General features: G+C 43.3%; 1 protein-coding gene across 1 annotated transcript in view; it reads left to right on the forward strand.

Moving 5' to 3' along the window:
* The window catches only part of DGKH (diacylglycerol kinase eta), a 193207-nt gene that overhangs the window by 86513 nt on the left and 89669 nt on the right, over positions 1 to 17025 (forward strand). The window contains exon 4 of the mRNA XM_068984345.1: positions 1054 to 1134. Within this exon, the coding sequence (XP_068840446.1) occupies positions 1054 to 1134 (81 nt within the window). The remainder of the gene's footprint in view (positions 1 to 1053; positions 1135 to 17025) is intronic.

The following is a 17025-nucleotide window of genomic DNA, read 5'->3' on the forward strand; positions in this document are numbered from 1 at the left end:
CTTTGTCTCCACTTGAAGAAATTCCCTGTTTTCTTTAAGATGCCTCTAAAATTATCTTTATTCCAGTATACGCAAGAGAAAGTGTCTGTTTTCTCCTGGAGAAATTATCTATGACCTTCCGTAGTATTTTGCGCGCTTCCTCTTCCACGTTTAACGGTCTACCTTACTTAAAACTAGTTGTGTCTCTTTCAGTTCCCATGCCAGATTATAAATTCTTTCTAGTGAGGGAACAAGTCTTATGGTCAGATTGGTTGGCTTGAAGTAGAGTTGCATTACACCCTGGAGATCTTGGGGAGTGATGGAAACTGAAATTAGATAAGGGAGCCCTTTTTTCTGCAGTTCTAGAGGAGCAGTGTTATACTGACCTCGCTGGAAGTACACTGAAGGACTGTGAACGAGGCCCAACTGACTGAAAATAGGAAGGATACATATATTGACTAGAATTTCCTAATCTCTCAATTGTCCATTTTTAAAGATTGCAATTCTATGGAGTTTTTAACCACTGAAACTTTTTTGATTAAAATGCTTTTCAGCCTAAAAAGAAGTGTTTGAACCTGGCCAAAAAAAAGAAAAGAATATAAATAAAAATTTTAAGAGTATATAAAGAAAGTCATCTTCTGTTTGCAGAGCATATGCACCGTCTCATTAGAACACATTTACAGATGCGGACGGCAACATTCAGAAGGTTCGGTAACTGGCTGTGACCTGAGCCAGGACTAGTTCTTCTCATGGTGGGGTGTGTGAGGAGGTGTGCATATCACACGCTTAGTAGGTTCCCCATAAACGATGCTTCTGGAGAGCACAGGGCGTTTTGCAGTGAGACTGTATACCAGGGGCTTCTCTAAAGTCCTGTACAGTTTGAAATTTATGTGTTTATTGAACTTTATGGTTTTACTCACAAAATATCACTAACTTAAGTTTTTCATCATTTTTTATTTCTAATTCCTGATATAGCTTCATGGTCATGACCTGATGGTAAAAAAAAAAAAAAAATACTGAGGATCACTGAATTAGGTTTTCAAATAATATGTTTGTGTTCTTTTTCATTAACAGTCTCTGATATTTGATGAAGTTGACCTCTCAGATGCCAGTGTAGCTGAAGCAAGCACAAAAAATGCTAACAACAGCTTCACGGTATGGTTCTATTCTGCTAACTCCCTCCTCAAACGTTATAGAAAAACCTTTCCAAAGCTTATACTGAATGCCCTCTTCAATTGCCAACTGTGTGCCATGTGTGCTGGAGTTCTTCCCAACACAATAACCTTGATTAGTACCTTGTAGATTCTAGTACCCCAAACCATTCATGATTGTTTGGGTCAATAAACCAATCCATTAAATGTGTATTTTAAATATATATATATATTTTAGATTTCTTAATTTTAGTGCTTTAAATTTTTCACCCCCTTAAATATAATAGTTCAACTGATTCCACCGTTCTTGAATATTCACGTTTGTTTTTTTCCCTTCGTTCTTAAAAATAATATTTTCTCTTTTTCTTCTGCTGTTACTCCAGTTGCTAAAGTTTAGACCTTCATTTCTTCTCGTTTAAGTAATTCATTTGGCAGCTATTTAAAGAAGAGTCCTCTAGTTAATTTTTTTTTCCAATTGCAAATCATGTTGCTTCAAAGGCTTCATAGGCTCAGGTTGCATCTGTAACTCCATTAGAAAGCCCTATAAACTCCTACCTCTACATTCCAGTGTTGCTGATAATTGCTTGTCCTTATACCTCCTACCCATCCAGCATTTCTTTCTGAGCCAAATGCTCTTTCTGCTCCCTCTGGCTTAAATGATGCCTCCTGCATCTGTAGCTGTTGAAAGTCTACCGACGCTTCAAAGCTTATGTCAGATATCCCATTCTTTTTGTACTTCTTTGATTACAAAAATACAAATTAAATATGAATTGAGGATCCACCATGTGCCAGGAACTAATAAACATAATAAACAAGATTCAGAGATGAAAACACACACACACATATATATATATACCACTCTGCTGAAGATGTGCACAGTATAACTGAGTGAAGTTCATCTGGGATACTTTGGGTAGCTACATCCTTAGGTCCGCTCAGGTGCTCTTTCTGGGTCCCGTCGCCATCCAGGCTCCCAGCCCCAGCCACCACCGCAGACAGCAGGGCGTTGTGTTCATGCCCTAGGCACGCAGGGCAGGGAGGACAGACAGGTGCAGGGCAGCGCCATGATGGAGGTGAGCTCCGGAAGGTAGGGCTGGGGGTGGAGAGGAAGCAAGAGTTCAGATTTAGTCTGATTGATTTATGGGCGTGACAGATAATTCATGCTGCGAGCATCCCTCCCCCTCCCCCCTCCCCAGGGACCGTTGAGTTTGAGAAGAGAGAGGACAGCCAAGAATAGAATCCTGGGAAAAGCTTAACAACGTAAGGTTTGGCCACTAAAGACAGAGAGAGCGCTCTGCAGTATAGAAGGAACGACAGGAGGCGGTGATGTTATGAAAAGCCAAGGGGAAGGGAGTTGTAAGGCGGAAGTCGTCGCACATCAAATGCTGTGGAGAGGTCAAGGCCAAGAAGAAAGGAAGAGCGTCTGCTGAATGTCGAAACAGGGCAGGTCATCCGGTCACGCTGGTGGGAGCAGTGGCAGAGGAGGGTCGTGTGCACGAGGCACATGGAGACGCCATGTGGAAAGGCAGAGGGCAGCAGCACGGAATCCTGATCCCAGAGCCTCGCTGTTAAAAGAAGGAGCTGGCACAGAGCACCAGGAACTTGCAGGTTCGAAGAGGCAGCTCTGGTTTCGTTGTTGTAGTAGCAGATCTTTTGCTTTGGTTTTTAAAACTGGGTTTTGAGCGTGTCTATACCACCGGAGGACAGAGTGTTAGATCAAAAATTCTGAAGCTTCAGGAGAGAGAGGGCATAATTGATGGAGCGTATTTGCCGAGTAAACGACGGGGTGGTACCCAGAACACAGGTCAAGAGGTTAGCCTCTAAAATGGATAGCTGGAACCTGCGATATAGGGAAACACTGAAAGTGTTAGTCGCTCAGTCGTGTCTGACTCTTTGCAGCCCCATGGATGGTAGCCCACCAGGCTCCTCTGTCCATGGAACTCTCCAGCAAGAATACTGAACCTGCTCTATAGCACAGAGTTCAGCCTGGCGTTCTGTGGTGACCTATGGTGGGGTTTGGGAGGAAGTGCCGTGGAAGAGGGGATATATGTACCCATACAGCTGATTCAGCATTATATAATGTGGTACAGCAGGTATACCCCAATTAAAAAAAAAAAGAAAGGTAAGCCTTGAACAAGACACAGAAAGTTTATGGAAGTAAAGGTGTGGGCAGGAAGTTCATATATTTCAAAACCAAACACTACTGTTTTCTCAGTGAAATTGAAGATAAGGATATATACTATGAGTAAGAGTTCAGGAGGGTTTGCAAGAGCTACTGTAGAAAATGAGAATTAAAACTGAACAGAGGCTAGTAGAAGATTACTAGGTAGCAGAGAGTGTCTGCCAAAGATTGGAGATTAAGTTTAGAAATGTTCTTAATTCCTAGGCCAACAGAGTTCTCTATAAAATGAGTAAAGGAAAACAGCTAAGTTGGCCCAAGATTGATGACTTCTAGGGTACATTTGAGGGCTTCCCAGGTGGTGCTAGTGGTAATGAACCCATCTGCTGATGCAGGAAACATAATGAGACTTGGGTTCGATCCCTGGGTTGAGAAGACCCCTGGAGGAGGGCATGGCAACCCACTCCAGCATTCTTGCCTGGAGAATCCCATGGACAGAGGAGCCTAGCAGGCTACAGTCCATGGGGCCGCAGAGTCAGACGTGACTGAGCAACTTAGTATGCACGCAGGGCATATTGGAGAGAAAGATAAAGAGATTGTTGGATTTCAGGGATCAGTAACTCATCCATCTTCCCCCTCTGTGTTCTCAGTTTTTGAGAATAGAGTATAAGGAATAAGGGATGACTTTATTAATGGCTGAACAGGATCCAGTAACCAGTAAATACAGAGCTTCTGATAAGTTGTTGGAGGCTCAAGGGCAAAATGTTGCTTATTTTTCCTTCCTCTGAAGTGAGGGTGGGGTCCTGTAATTAAAATATCAGATTAACCACTTGCCTTCCCTAGGGAGTGAACAAAACAAGAGTCTTCTCCCCTCCATGGAGACTCAAAGTGATGGTTGCAGATAAGAGTTTCTCCCTGACCAGGATCTAGTGTTTAATATGAAAGAGGGTTCCAAAATTTAAGATTTGAAAGATAGAGTAACTTCAGGTGAAGACAAGACCTAGGGTGTTGGACTACGTAAAGGGACTTGGAAAACCTGGGTTAGGGAGAGGTTATTCAAATTATTTGTACAACTCTTTCTTGGACCTTCAACCACACGCAGTGTCTCCTGTTGTGTCTTTTCCTAGAATTTATTATTTTCTGCCTTTTTTAGTTAAGTACTTATGTTTTCATAACCTCCTTGAGAATAGGGACTGTCACACATTTAAGGTCACAGTTCCTCATCCATAAACATTTGTTGATTTTAACGAATAAAATGAAAGTTTATTTGGGGTATGAGAAGACTTTTTTGTTGAATTATTTTCAGGAAATTTCTTGACTCATCCAAATGTTGTTTCTCAAGTTTGTTGAACTAGAAATGCAGAGACTAAAATGTTGGGTGGATTGCTTAGAATTTTATAGCAAGTCAATTCAATAGAACTTTGCAGGGTATAAAATGGAATAAGAGATATGTTTTCAAGCAGTGGACAATCCTCCCTGTCTTTAAATATTTAAATATTCCACCTTCCTGGGTCACAGTGACTGCTGGCTGATGCTGTTACTTTGACCAGTTTGTGTCAGAGGTTGATGGTGTAGTTTGGTGAATCCAGCAAATGGTCAAATTCTGCTTCCCTTCAGTCACTCTTCTTGCCTTGAAGTCCCTAAGGATGATATATCAACAAGGGACACACAGTAAATGGAAAATCTATAATTAGCAAATGAAAAGTGGAAACTCTGTGCTTCACCCAAAAACCCAGTTTTCAAGCTCTCGTAAAATGGGTTCTAGAGTGAGTGTTCTAACTCCTGTGGTTATGAGCGGGCATCGAGGCTGGCTGGGGCCCAGCAGAGGGGTGCTGCATGGAGTGGGGGGACACAGACCTCCCAAGGAAGGTGTTACGGGATCTGCAGGCATCGTTAAGACCGACCCACGTGAGGACTGCTTTAAATAGCCGTGTGCTTTCATCCCCGGGGTGAATAATTGTTTTGATTTGGAGATTGTTTAAATTGCCTCAGGTATTGTATTAGTTTTCTTTTGCTTTCTAACAAATTGCCACAAATTTAGTGACTTAAAACAATGCTTATTTATAATCGTACAGTTTCTGTCGGTCTCATAAAATAGCTGGATTCTTCTGCTTCAGGTCTCATGATGTTGAAATAGATAGATATGGTAAAGTAAATACACACACACATATACTCTTTAATTACCTTGTGTACTTAGTCACTCAGTTGTGTCCAACTCTCTGCGACCCCATGGAGTGTAGCCCACGAGGCTCCTCTGTCCATGGAATTTTCCAGGCAAGAATACGGAAGTGGGTTGCCATTTCCTCCCCCAGGGGATCTTCCCAACCCAGGGATCAAACCCACATCTCTTGTGTCTCCTGCATTGGCAGGTGGATTCTTTACCACTAGTGACACCACTTTGCGCTGATTTTTTTTTAAGATTAAAAAAAAAATGTGAACTGTTTTTAAAGTCTTTATTGAGTTCATCACAGTATTGCTTCTTTTTCTGTGTTTTGGTTTTTTTGGTTGAGGCGTGTGGGATCTTAGCTCTCCAACCAGGGATTGAACCCACACTCCCTGCATTGAAAGGCAGCGTCTCAACCACTGGACCACCAGGGAAATCTCACATTGGTCTAATTCTGACCTGTGTTTGAATTTCTGGTTTTACAAGTGTCTTCTGCTTTAGGCAGCAGCAACAACAAAATCTTCTAACGCTGAACAGTTGTCAGTGATGTGATTGGGGAACAGAAAAGACCAATTCCTGGCAGCCTTATTGGCATTTTATGAGTCCTTAGGTTAACATTCACAGTTAATTTGCAGTGTAAGTCCTACCACGACGTCTTCTCTGACTATGGGATCAATAAAACGTTCTTAAATTTTTGTTCTATTTTCAGTCGTTCATTTTCTTTATTTTATTGACATTTGCATAGTGTTCTGGGGTTTTATTTTCACTTTAACCTTTTTATCCCAAACACTTCTGTGCTGTGTGTGATTGTGCTCCTCTGATACTAGACTGGAGGGCACTCACTTCCCTTTGGTCCCACTGGGTCCCCCAGGAAGGGGCCGCAGTTCTCCTGATAGTTAACCCAGAGTGCGTTCCTGCCGTGTAGGCTTCTGTCCGGCTGGTCAGTCTTTGCTGTCGCTTCTCACATCCACTGCTCTCTTCATCTCTTTCTCACTAATCATGGCGTCTACAAACCCAGCTTCTATTGATTTATTGTTGAACCATAATTGCTTTACAGTGTTACATTAGTTTCTGCTATACAACTAAGTGAATCAGCTGTAAGTATGCATATACCAGGAGAAGGCTATGGCACCCCACTCCAGTGCTCTTGCCTGGAAAATCCCATGGACGGAGGAGCCTGGTGGGCTGCAGTCCATGGGGTCGCTAAGAGTCGGGCATGACTGAGCGACTTCACTTTAACTTTTCACTTTCATGCATTGGAGAAGGCAATGGCAACCCACTCCAGTGTTCTTGCCTGGAGAATCCCAGGGACAGAGGAGCCTAGTGGGCTGCCATCTATGGGATCGTACAGAGTTGGACACGACTGAAGCGACTTAGCAGCATACATATACCAGGGCTTCCCCGGTGGCGCTAGTGGTAAAGAACCCACCTGTCAATGCAGGAGACCTAAGAGACACAGCTTTGACCCCTGTGTGGGGAATATCCCCCAGAAGAGGAAATGGCAACCCACTCTAGTATTCTTGCCTGGAGAATCACATGGACAGAGGAGCTTGGCAGGCTACAATCCCTGGGGTCGCAAAGAGTTGGACACGACTGAAGCGACTTAGCACATACATATATCCCCTAGGTATAAATATATCCCTTCCCTCTTGAGCCTCCGTCCTATGCTCCTACCCCTTTAGGTCATCAGAGCACTGAGCTGAGTTCCTTAGGCTATGCAGCAGCTTCCCACTAGCTATCTATTTCACACATGGTAGTGAATATAAGTCAACGCTACTCTTCTGATTCATCCCTCCCTCCCGGACCCCCTCTGTGTCCATACACCCACTCTCTGCATCTGCAGCTCTTCCTGGAACTAGGTGCTTTTTCCAGTTGCAGTGCTTAGACTGTGAAGTCAAACAGTCAGGGTTTGGGTTGGGGGGCCATGTCTAGTTAGGTGACCTCGGACTAATTAGTTAACTGCTCTAAATCCTTAAATGTTCAGTGTCCTTACCTTTGAAAGTGAAAAGTGAACGTGTTAGTCTCTCAGTCATGTCTGACTCTTTTTGACCCCATTGACTGTAGGCTGCCAGGCTTCTCCATCCATGGAATCCCCCAGGCAAGAATTTGGAGTGGGTAACCATTCCCTTCTCCAGGGGATCTTCCCGGCCCAGGGATCGAACTCTGGTCTCCAGCATTGCAGGCAGATTCTTTACTGTCTGAACCGCCAGGGAAGTCCCACATATTGGTGACTGCTGTTGATCATTCCCTTGAACTTAATTATCCCTTGATTCCCTTCACAAGTGTCAGTATTGCCAACTTTTAAAAGTTTGGGAATTTTGAAAGAGAATATGGGCAAACTTTATCTTGAGAAAACATTCCATCCTGCCTGTCTCTCAGAGATGTTGTGAAGATTTATTTCCACTCTTTTCTCATTATATTGTTAGGCAAAGGGACCATTTTGTAATGAATGAAAATACAGTTGTTCCTTGTTGGTTAAATGTTCTTTGCTAAAGAAAAGCTTTTTAATGATTTGAAAGCCATCACAGTGGTGTGGTATACCTCAGGCTTTCAAAGTGTACTGTTCAAATGACTGTTTTCTTTAAATTTTAATGAAGTTTAGACTAAACCTTCAACAAAGGAGTCATCATTTTTAAAGAAATGATTGTGTTGACGTTGGTGAAGTTTCTTATGGAAGTTTGTAAGGAAAGCTTTTTTTAAAAAAAACAAACAACAAGAAAGAGGTACAGAGGTCATTTATTTAACTGCCCTTGGCATTTTTAGTGAGTGATCTCCAAATGTGTTTCAAATCCCCCGGCTATTTCACATCCATGCCGGCTCACTCAGTTGTATGGAGCAGATGCCATGTGGCAGCACTTGTTTTTGGAACTAAATGAGCACTGGAACAAAGAGTCCTGTTAGGGCTGGGTCACTTGCCGTGGTCATGTAAACATGATCAAAAGTTGATTAGCATTAGATTATGATTCTTCTGATGAGGTTTTTAAAAGGAAACGTAAAAGCAAACCAATAGAGAGAATACTCATAAGGGCACATAAAGTGCTGAAAACGATGCTCTCATAGTCCAGTCAAAGTAAGCAGGCTGAGTTTTAATGGAAAGGAAGATGTTTTTAAGAACTTATTTCTTTCATGTTTACTTTCTGTTTATCCTGTTTTCCCCTTAGCTTTCTCTCTGCTAATGTAATTCACTTCATCTCCTAAGAGAGATGTCATATCCTTTGAACCTAAGGAAGTGTCAGTTTACTTTTATCTATTAACAACACACTCTTCAGTTAGATGGAAATAGCAAAAAGTTATTTTCTTTTTGTCATTTTTGAATGCCCATCACAAAACAGGTATTCAGATAAACAAGTTGATGTACAATCACTTAGAAAAGTAAGTTGCCTACTTTATTAGGTAATATTTAGTTTGCTGCATGGGGCTTCCCTGGTGGCTCAGATGGCAAAGAATCTGCCTGCAATGAAGGAGACTCGGGTTCGATCCTGGAGTTGGGAAGACCCCCTGGAGAAGGGAAAGACTACCCAGTCCAGTATTCTGATCTGGAGAATCCCATGGACAGAGAAGCCTGGTGGGCTACAGTCCAAGGAGTCACAAAGAGTCAGACACGACTGAGCGAGTAACACTTTCACTCTTTGCAGTCTGCTGTGTACCTCTTATAACTGTTTCGTAAGATCACTGATCTCATCACTCATTCAATTTTGTATACCAGTCCTGTAATTGGGCTTCCCTGGTGGTGCAGAGGTTAAGCATCTGCCTGCAATGCGGGAGACCTGGGTTTGATCCCTGGGTCAGGAAGATCCCCTGGAGAAGGCAATGGCAACCCACTCCAGTATTCTTGCCTGGAGAATCTCATGGACGGAGGAGCTTGGTGGGCTACAGTCCACGGGTCGCAAAGAGTCAGACACGACCGAGCGACTTCACTTTCACTTTCACCTGTAATGTAGGTTCTAGTATGCTTCCCGTTTTACAGTGAGAAATCTGAGACAGAGAAGTTAACATCTAACGTATCTGGGTTCTAAGGCCTTGATTTGTGCTTCTTTTTTGGCCGTGCTGCCTCTTTGTTGCGTGGGCAGGCTGCTCTTAACTGCGGTGGGCAGACTTAGTTGCCCCTTGGCATGGGGGTCACCTGACACACCCTTCTCCTTCCCAGCCTGGGAAGGTGGATTCTTATCCACTGAACCCCCAGGGAAGTGCCTTGATCTGTACTCCTGATGCTCTGCTCTTCTGTCTCTCTCTCATAGAGTTTTAAGCGAGTGTGATTCAGATAGTACTCCTGTTATTGGTTTTTACATGTTCAGCTGTGTTTTCTTTTCCCAGTCAATCATAGAGTCTTAGTGTTACGCGATGTGCAGTAACTCAATGTGCGCTTGTTGGTTCTACCGCAGATTTAGAGCACTACATTTTATTGTGAGGGCTGCACTTTAAATAGAACGGTTGATAACAAGGCAGGTAACTAATATTATAAAAAGCTAATATTTTTTAAAAAAAGGTCTGGGAATCATGGGATTGTTTGACATTAAAGGGCACTTTTTATTTGAAAGACTTGGGAAAATGTGACATCTGTTTAGTATTTGAAGGATTATTATGTATAAGAGGGCTTCCCGGGTGGCTCAGTGGTAAAGAATCCGTCTGCCAATGCAGGTGATGTGGGTTTGATCCCTGGGTTGGGAAGATCCCCTGGAGTAGGAAGAATGGCAGCCCACTCCAGTATTTTTGCCTGGGAAATCCCATGGACAGGGGAACCTAGTGGGCTCCACAGTCCATAGGGTCACAAAGAGTTGGACAGGACTGAGCATATGAGCACACATTTATGTATAAGAAACAGTTGACAGGTTTGGTGTGTAGGAGAGAGATCCTGTATTCATGGAGGGACAATTTCAGCTCTACATAAGGAGAGAACTTTCTGTGTCATCTGATAGAACAGGCCTCTTGTGAGGTAATGGCTCTGCCCATTATTAGAAATCTCTAGTCATTTGCTTCCGTGTGATCTGGAAGGGGCCTTCAAGAAGAGAGTTCTCAGAGCAGACTCAGGTTCAGAGAGCTGAACTGACTTTCTCAAGGTTGGATGACTGATAGCTGCGCACAGCTGGTATAGAATTCAGGGCTCTCAACCCTCAGGGTTTGTTGGGAGTAAGCAGGGGGCAAGGGCTATAGAGATGGCTGGACTTCACGCTGGACAGTTTACATACTCTTGTCTCATTGCACACAGTAAGAGCTAAGGGACCTTCCTCAAGATTGCTGTTGAGACTATTTCGTGGTGTGTGTATGTGGGTAGGGGCTAAGGAATGGTGGAGTCTGAAATTTCCTAAGGTGCAAAGACTGTCTTCTTTCACCACTGAATCCCCAAGGCTAACATGGGGCCAGACACAGAAGGGAAAGACAAATATTTGTCGAATGAATGAAAGAATAGGTCTTGTTGAAGGAGTCAGTGATATTTGTAGACTCTAGTTTTTGAAATGTGTCATTTCAAGTTTTAGCCTAGAGAGCACAGTTTCCTAATTTCCCCCCATGGTGTTGGATTATAATATACCCATAAATATGTATTTCCTTCTTTGACATCTATACCTTATGACTCAGACTATTTTTATACCAACAATAAGCCTTACAAACATGATTCTCGCCTGTGTTGATCATTGCAGTATTTCCACATAATTACTAGATACTTGAAAGTAATGTTGATGAAAATATTTTAATGTCTGTGTTGATGAAAATATTTTCTTGTACTCTAAAGTGATACCATGGGCTTCCCTTGTAGCTCAGTTGGGAAAGAATCTGCCTTCAATGCAGGAGGCCCAGGTTCAGTTCCTGGGTCGGGAAGATCCCCTGGAGAAGGAAATGGCAACCCACTCCAGTATCCTTGCCTGGAAAATCTCATGGACAGAGGAGCCTGGTGGGCTACAGTCCATAGGGTCACAAGAGTCGGACATGACTGAGCGACTAAACCACCACCACCACCAAAGTGATACCACACTAATGCAATTGGAGTGGCTATTGTTTTGCTTTTAAAATTGATTTATATACAGTTTAGGTTAGACTTTTTATTATGATTCTGATGATTTTTACATTTTTTGAAATTTGTATTTGTTTTTCTATAAAAGACACCAGACCTTTAGAAATGAAATAGCATTATTTCTTTGGGTGTGTCATGTTAATCTTTTCATTGGGTGATATACATCTTTTCCAAGAGTATAACACAAATACTTTTTTACATTTTCATGAGTTCCCTTAAGCCACAGTCCTAGGAGGTAAGAAAAAACATTGGTCCTTTTGTAGCTAGACTGAAATGTTTGGAAATATGGTGTGGGTGGGAGAACTGTACCTTTGTCTCCACCTTCGTCAGTACCCTTCTATGAACCTGTCAGATAGGTTAACTGAGGTCTCCACCTTCACTAGTAACCTTCCATACATCTTTTAAATGGACTTTCTGGAGTAAACCATTGAGCATGTCCTTGAGTATCCTGGCAGCCCAGGAGCTCTGGGAACCTGGGCTTGGTTGCATAATCAGACCATGGGTGTCCAGATCAGTTTCACAAGAGAACCTGTTGTTGTGTGAATAGACACCACTAAAAGGCTGGGCAGGTTCTCTCGTCGTTGAGAGAACTGTGTGCCTGGAGATCCGGGTAGGGTACCGTGTTCATTTGCTGTGCCTGACATTACCACCTGCTCCTTGCCCAGCGCTGATCCACAGCTCAGGAGGAACATGGTGCTCAGGACCAGAAATCTGTAACCTACACCGCAGGCCACATTCCCCCCTGATTCTCCATTTTCAGAACTGCCCTTAGACATTCATTCATTCATTTGGCAAATAGTTATCCAAAGCTTAGGGGCTTCCCTGGTGGCTGAGACGGTAAAGAATCTGCCTTCAGTGCAAGAGAGCTGGGTTTGATCCCCAGGTCAGGAAGATCCCCTGGAGAAGGGAATGGCAACCCACTCCATTCTCCATGCCTGGAGAATTCCATGGACAGAGGAGCCTGGCGGGCTACAGTCCATGGGGTTACAAAGAGTCAGACACGACTGAGCGACTGACCCTATCAAAGAAGCTTACATATGTAACAGACACTGCTAGATTCTGGATATATATAGTGGCAAGTAAGAGGAACTGGCCACTGATACTATATTTTGAAAAAGTTTAAAAGCCTCCAGGAACAGGTCCCCATCTTTGAAATATGTGGCCTTGGAATAGGGTTCTTGAGATATGAAAAACAATGAGTTGCCTCCTAGCTAGTCCAGAAACTATGCCATCACAAGAGCTCAAGTGATAGGAAAGAGAAGGATTAAACAAACTCTTAAACCTCAAGGGCCAGGCCATTCAGGATTCCATAGACAAAAATCCTCTGGCACGGCTTCTACTGTTTTTCTGTGCAAACATGCACCCTGTACCAGTATTTCTGTGACCACAATATGGTGACCAGCTAGAGTTCCTTATTCCTGTCCCTAAACACCAGTGTTTCATGAAGCCTGTTCCCTGGGAAGACTTAGCCTCAGGGACCACGGGGATGGCCAGTGGAAGACGTCCACCCTAATGGGAGGCCTGGCCTGTGTCCTGGACAGTTGATCTTCATGGTGCCCCCGCTGCACTGAAGTTGCCAGTGAATGGCCACAGTGCTACACAGCCTCCCGTTCTTGGGCTTGTTGTAAATCTGCATTTCAGTGATAACGTTACACATACTAGGTCTTTCCCAGGTTCCAGCTAGCTGGTAGTGAGCTGATGCTGGCCCTCTCACTGTGATCTTGGGAGCAGCAGCTGTAGCTGCATGGACTTGAACTTCTAGATTGCATCTTCTCTCTGGAGAGATGCTGCATGAAAGGTGAGGGCTGCCCAAGGTCTGAAAGAGCAGCCCCAGGCCCACCGGCCATCCAGCTCCACAGAGGCTTCAAAGGTGTGCAGACCACACAGGAGATGCATTCACACCGCCAGCCTGGCCGCTCCACCGAGGCTTTTTTTGGAGAAGGGCTGTGGGTTTATTTGGACTTCAGTGGACTTGACGTGGCTGAAGGCTCTTTAGTTCCATGCTCATTTAGATTAGCCCTGCCTTCTGATCTCCATTTGTGGTGCAGAATGGAGCCTTGAACCCTGTAAGAGACCAGATCCTGTCTCACAGAGGTACTGAAATAGAGGCCTAATATGGGAAAATAAATTATCAGCAATAAAAATGTTAAAAAAAAAAAAAGACCCAAACCATCATCAGTGTCTGGATTAAGCTTGCTCCTTGGGAAGAAAAGCTGTGACAAACCTAGGCAGCAAATTAAAAAGCAGAGACATTACTTTGCCAACAAAGGTCCCTCTAGTCAAAGCTATGGTTTAGTAGTCATGTACAGATGTGAGAGTTGAGCCATAAAGAAGGCTGAGTGCCAAAGAAATGATGCTTTCGAACTGTGGTGTTAGAGTTCCCTGGACAGCGAGGAGATCCAACCAGTCATTCCTAAAGGAAATCAATCCTGAATATTCATTGGAAGGACTGATGCTGAAGCTGAAGCTGTAGTACTTTGGCCACCTGATGTGAAGAGCTGACTCACTGGAAAAGACCCTGATGGTTGGGAAAGATTGACGGCAGGAGGAGAAGGGGATGACAGAGGATGAGATGATTGGATGGCATCACTGACTCGATGGACATGAGTTTGAGCAAGCTCCAGGAGATGGTGAAGGACAGGGAAGCCTGGCATGCTGCAGTCCATGGGGTCTCAAAGTGTGGACACGACTTAGCGATTGAACGATGACAGCAATCAGCTAAAGATATTCTGTTATCCCATGGTCTTCTGACTGAAGCAGCAGAATTGTGAAGGGTTCAGTGTCTTGGAAGTTCTGTCCTCGCCAGCCGAGCAGTCTTTCTAAGGAGTCTGATGTTCCATATCTCTCAGGAAGTCAGAATCTTTGGCACCCTTTTAAGAAATTAGAAATAGTTAAAAGCCATGGTGCTCAAACATTCCAGAAAATTCCAGAGATGTTTGCCATCCTGTTCCTTATGAGTGATCCAAGCCTCCTGCAGCCTTAAATCACTCTGACAAAGCCCAAGTGATGTGCACTCAAAAAGGGGTGCTTTGTGCACGACCCCTGGCCTTGTTGATGACTCTGGAGTCTGGCCTTGCATTCAGCCTGAAATGCTCTAAAAATTAAACATATCATTATGCTTTTCAGATTTTGGCTCCATTAAACAATTTAAAATATCAACTACTTATTTTTTAAATATTAAACTCATTTTAAGTTACCTTGAACATTAATGAAATATTAAAACTTCCAGGTGGCTCTAGTGGTAAAGAGCCCGCCTGCCAACGAGGGAGACCTAAGAGACACAGATTTGATCCCTGAGTCTGGAAGATCTCCTGGAGAAGGAAATGGCAACCCACTCCAGTATTCTTGCCTGGAGGGTCCCATGGACAGAGGGGCCTGATACGGGCTACAGTCCATAGGATTGCACAGAATCAGACATGACTGAGTAACTGAGCGCACACAGGAAAGCCTCTTTGTTACTCTACAAGTTTTAAAAATTTAAGCTGTTTATAATATAGGCAAGAAAAATGAGTGATTATTCATTTCCAAAACTTCTTTGGTCTGTCTGGTAACCCACAATAAGGAGTCATGAGCTCACAGCAGGTATTTTTTAGTTTATAGCTTGCTTCATTATCTCATTTAACCCAGGAAGTAGTTCTTCCCGTCAGTGCATGAAGAGGTGAAGTTCAGAGAACTTAATTTTGTAAATTTATATAGTTAATGGGTAGGATAATTAATATTTAAAGTCTGTGATTTTTCCATGAGGATGAATAGCATATTACAATTTTATGAGTGCAAGTGCAGTAATCAACATTTTAAATAGGATTTAGTTCAATCCGGACATTCTTAGTGAATCCTCGTTACCTTACAGGTGGAGAGAAGGATATGTAGACCAGTGTACCAGCTATCAATGATTAGACTGCTTGCTCATTGTCAATTTTTGTGTAGTCATTAGGTTAATTGTCTTTAATGGAAGAAAGAGGATTTTGCAATTTTGATTGCCCTCCTCATTGTGACAGGTCTCCAGTAACAATTTAATTTCCAACAAAAACGTTGTTAAAAAAGAGATTTTTCAGTTCAGTCGTTTACGCCTTAAATATTCTGTGGTCTCTGGACCCAGTGCTTTTAAACTTTGCATGCAGGCGAAGATGGGTTTATACTTACGGAAGACAAATTACAGTCTAGTCAGCAGCACATCAGAAGAAAGACTTCCCTATGGACAACTGGCAGATGGAGTGCTAGGCAGTCGGAGATTATTTTCCTGTTTGGTTTTGCTTATTGTTACAGAGAAGTCTGGCTGAGAGCAGACCTGAAGGCTTGTGGATGGTCCTGGCACTTAGGCTGTGTTTGCTGATCAGGGTTTATGAAGGATCAGACAGCTGTATAGGACAGTTTCAGAAGTTTCTAGTAAGCTGCCCCCACTATGGGATTCAAGGCAGAAGATGGTCTTTAAATCTTGGAGAGAAGCAGATTATCATCAAGAAGCTGTTAAACAGAGCTGGCATCTTAGAGTGGAAGGTGTGGCCATTAGATAACTCGGCCCTTGACATCAGAGCTTGATTAGACCTCCTTCCAGCAAGAGTGAGTGATACCCTTCCAGTGACCCGGACCCTGGACGTGACCTAATGATGCTGTCTGTCTGGGTCAGTTGGTAGGCTGTCTAGTCTCTGCGATTGGAATGCTTTTGGACATTTCACTAATGCTTTGTGATAATCTGCGTGTGTATGTGCATGCTAAGCGGCTTCTGTCCCATCTGAATCTTTGCAGCCCTAATGGACTAAAGCCTGCCAGGATCCTCTGCCCATGGGATTCTCCAAGCAAGAATACTGAAATGGGTTTCCTTCTCCAGGGGGTCTTCCTGAGCCAGGGATTGAACTGGTGTCTCTTACATCTCCTGCATTGCCAGGCACCACCTCAGAAGCCCTTGTAATAATCTAGCACAGCCCTGTTTAGTATGAGCATCTGATGGTGGGTAGTTAATGTGGTAGAAAGCAGAAGTCATATAGACCTGCTGCTGATATTTCAAGTGGAAAGAGTCACAGTATAGCATGTGTTGTCTGTATGTATGTTCTACGTAGCTCATATTTATGAAGGTTGAGTATTTGGCCTCTGTGGTCTGGCTTGTGCACAAACCTTGCCCATTTTCTCTCTCAGAATCCCAACATTGATTTTTCATAGTTGCTCAACAGTAGTGTTAGAAGTTCCCTGTTTGTTAACCTCATAAAGTGAGAAAGGCTGATGGACAGAGCGGCAAATCCTTCTCCCTTTGCATACCTTTGTAAGAATCCAGGTCGTTTTGTTTTTGCACAGATGAGGCATTGTTCCTATGACTCTGTTCTAGGGTTGGGTGGAAGCATGCCCACCAGCAAGGATTGACGTGGCTGCTCAAAACAATTGCTGAGGAGCTTCTAAAAAATTTTGACCACAGGTTTAACAGTGTATGATCAAGATACATACTTCCTGGGATAGATTGTGAAGAATATATATTTTTTAATTTTACTTTACAGAACTGTATTGGTTTTGCCATACATCACCATGAATCCGCCAGGCTTTTAGATCATCAATGCCTTACTGCTCACAGCGTCTAGAATTAGCAGAGGCAGTGAAATGTTCTGTGTATGTGTGC

The sequence above is a fragment of the Capricornis sumatraensis genome, chromosome 12 (assembly GCF_032405125.1).
Source record: "Capricornis sumatraensis isolate serow.1 chromosome 12, serow.2, whole genome shotgun sequence".
Lineage (NCBI taxonomy): Eukaryota > Metazoa > Chordata > Mammalia > Artiodactyla > Bovidae > Capricornis > Capricornis sumatraensis.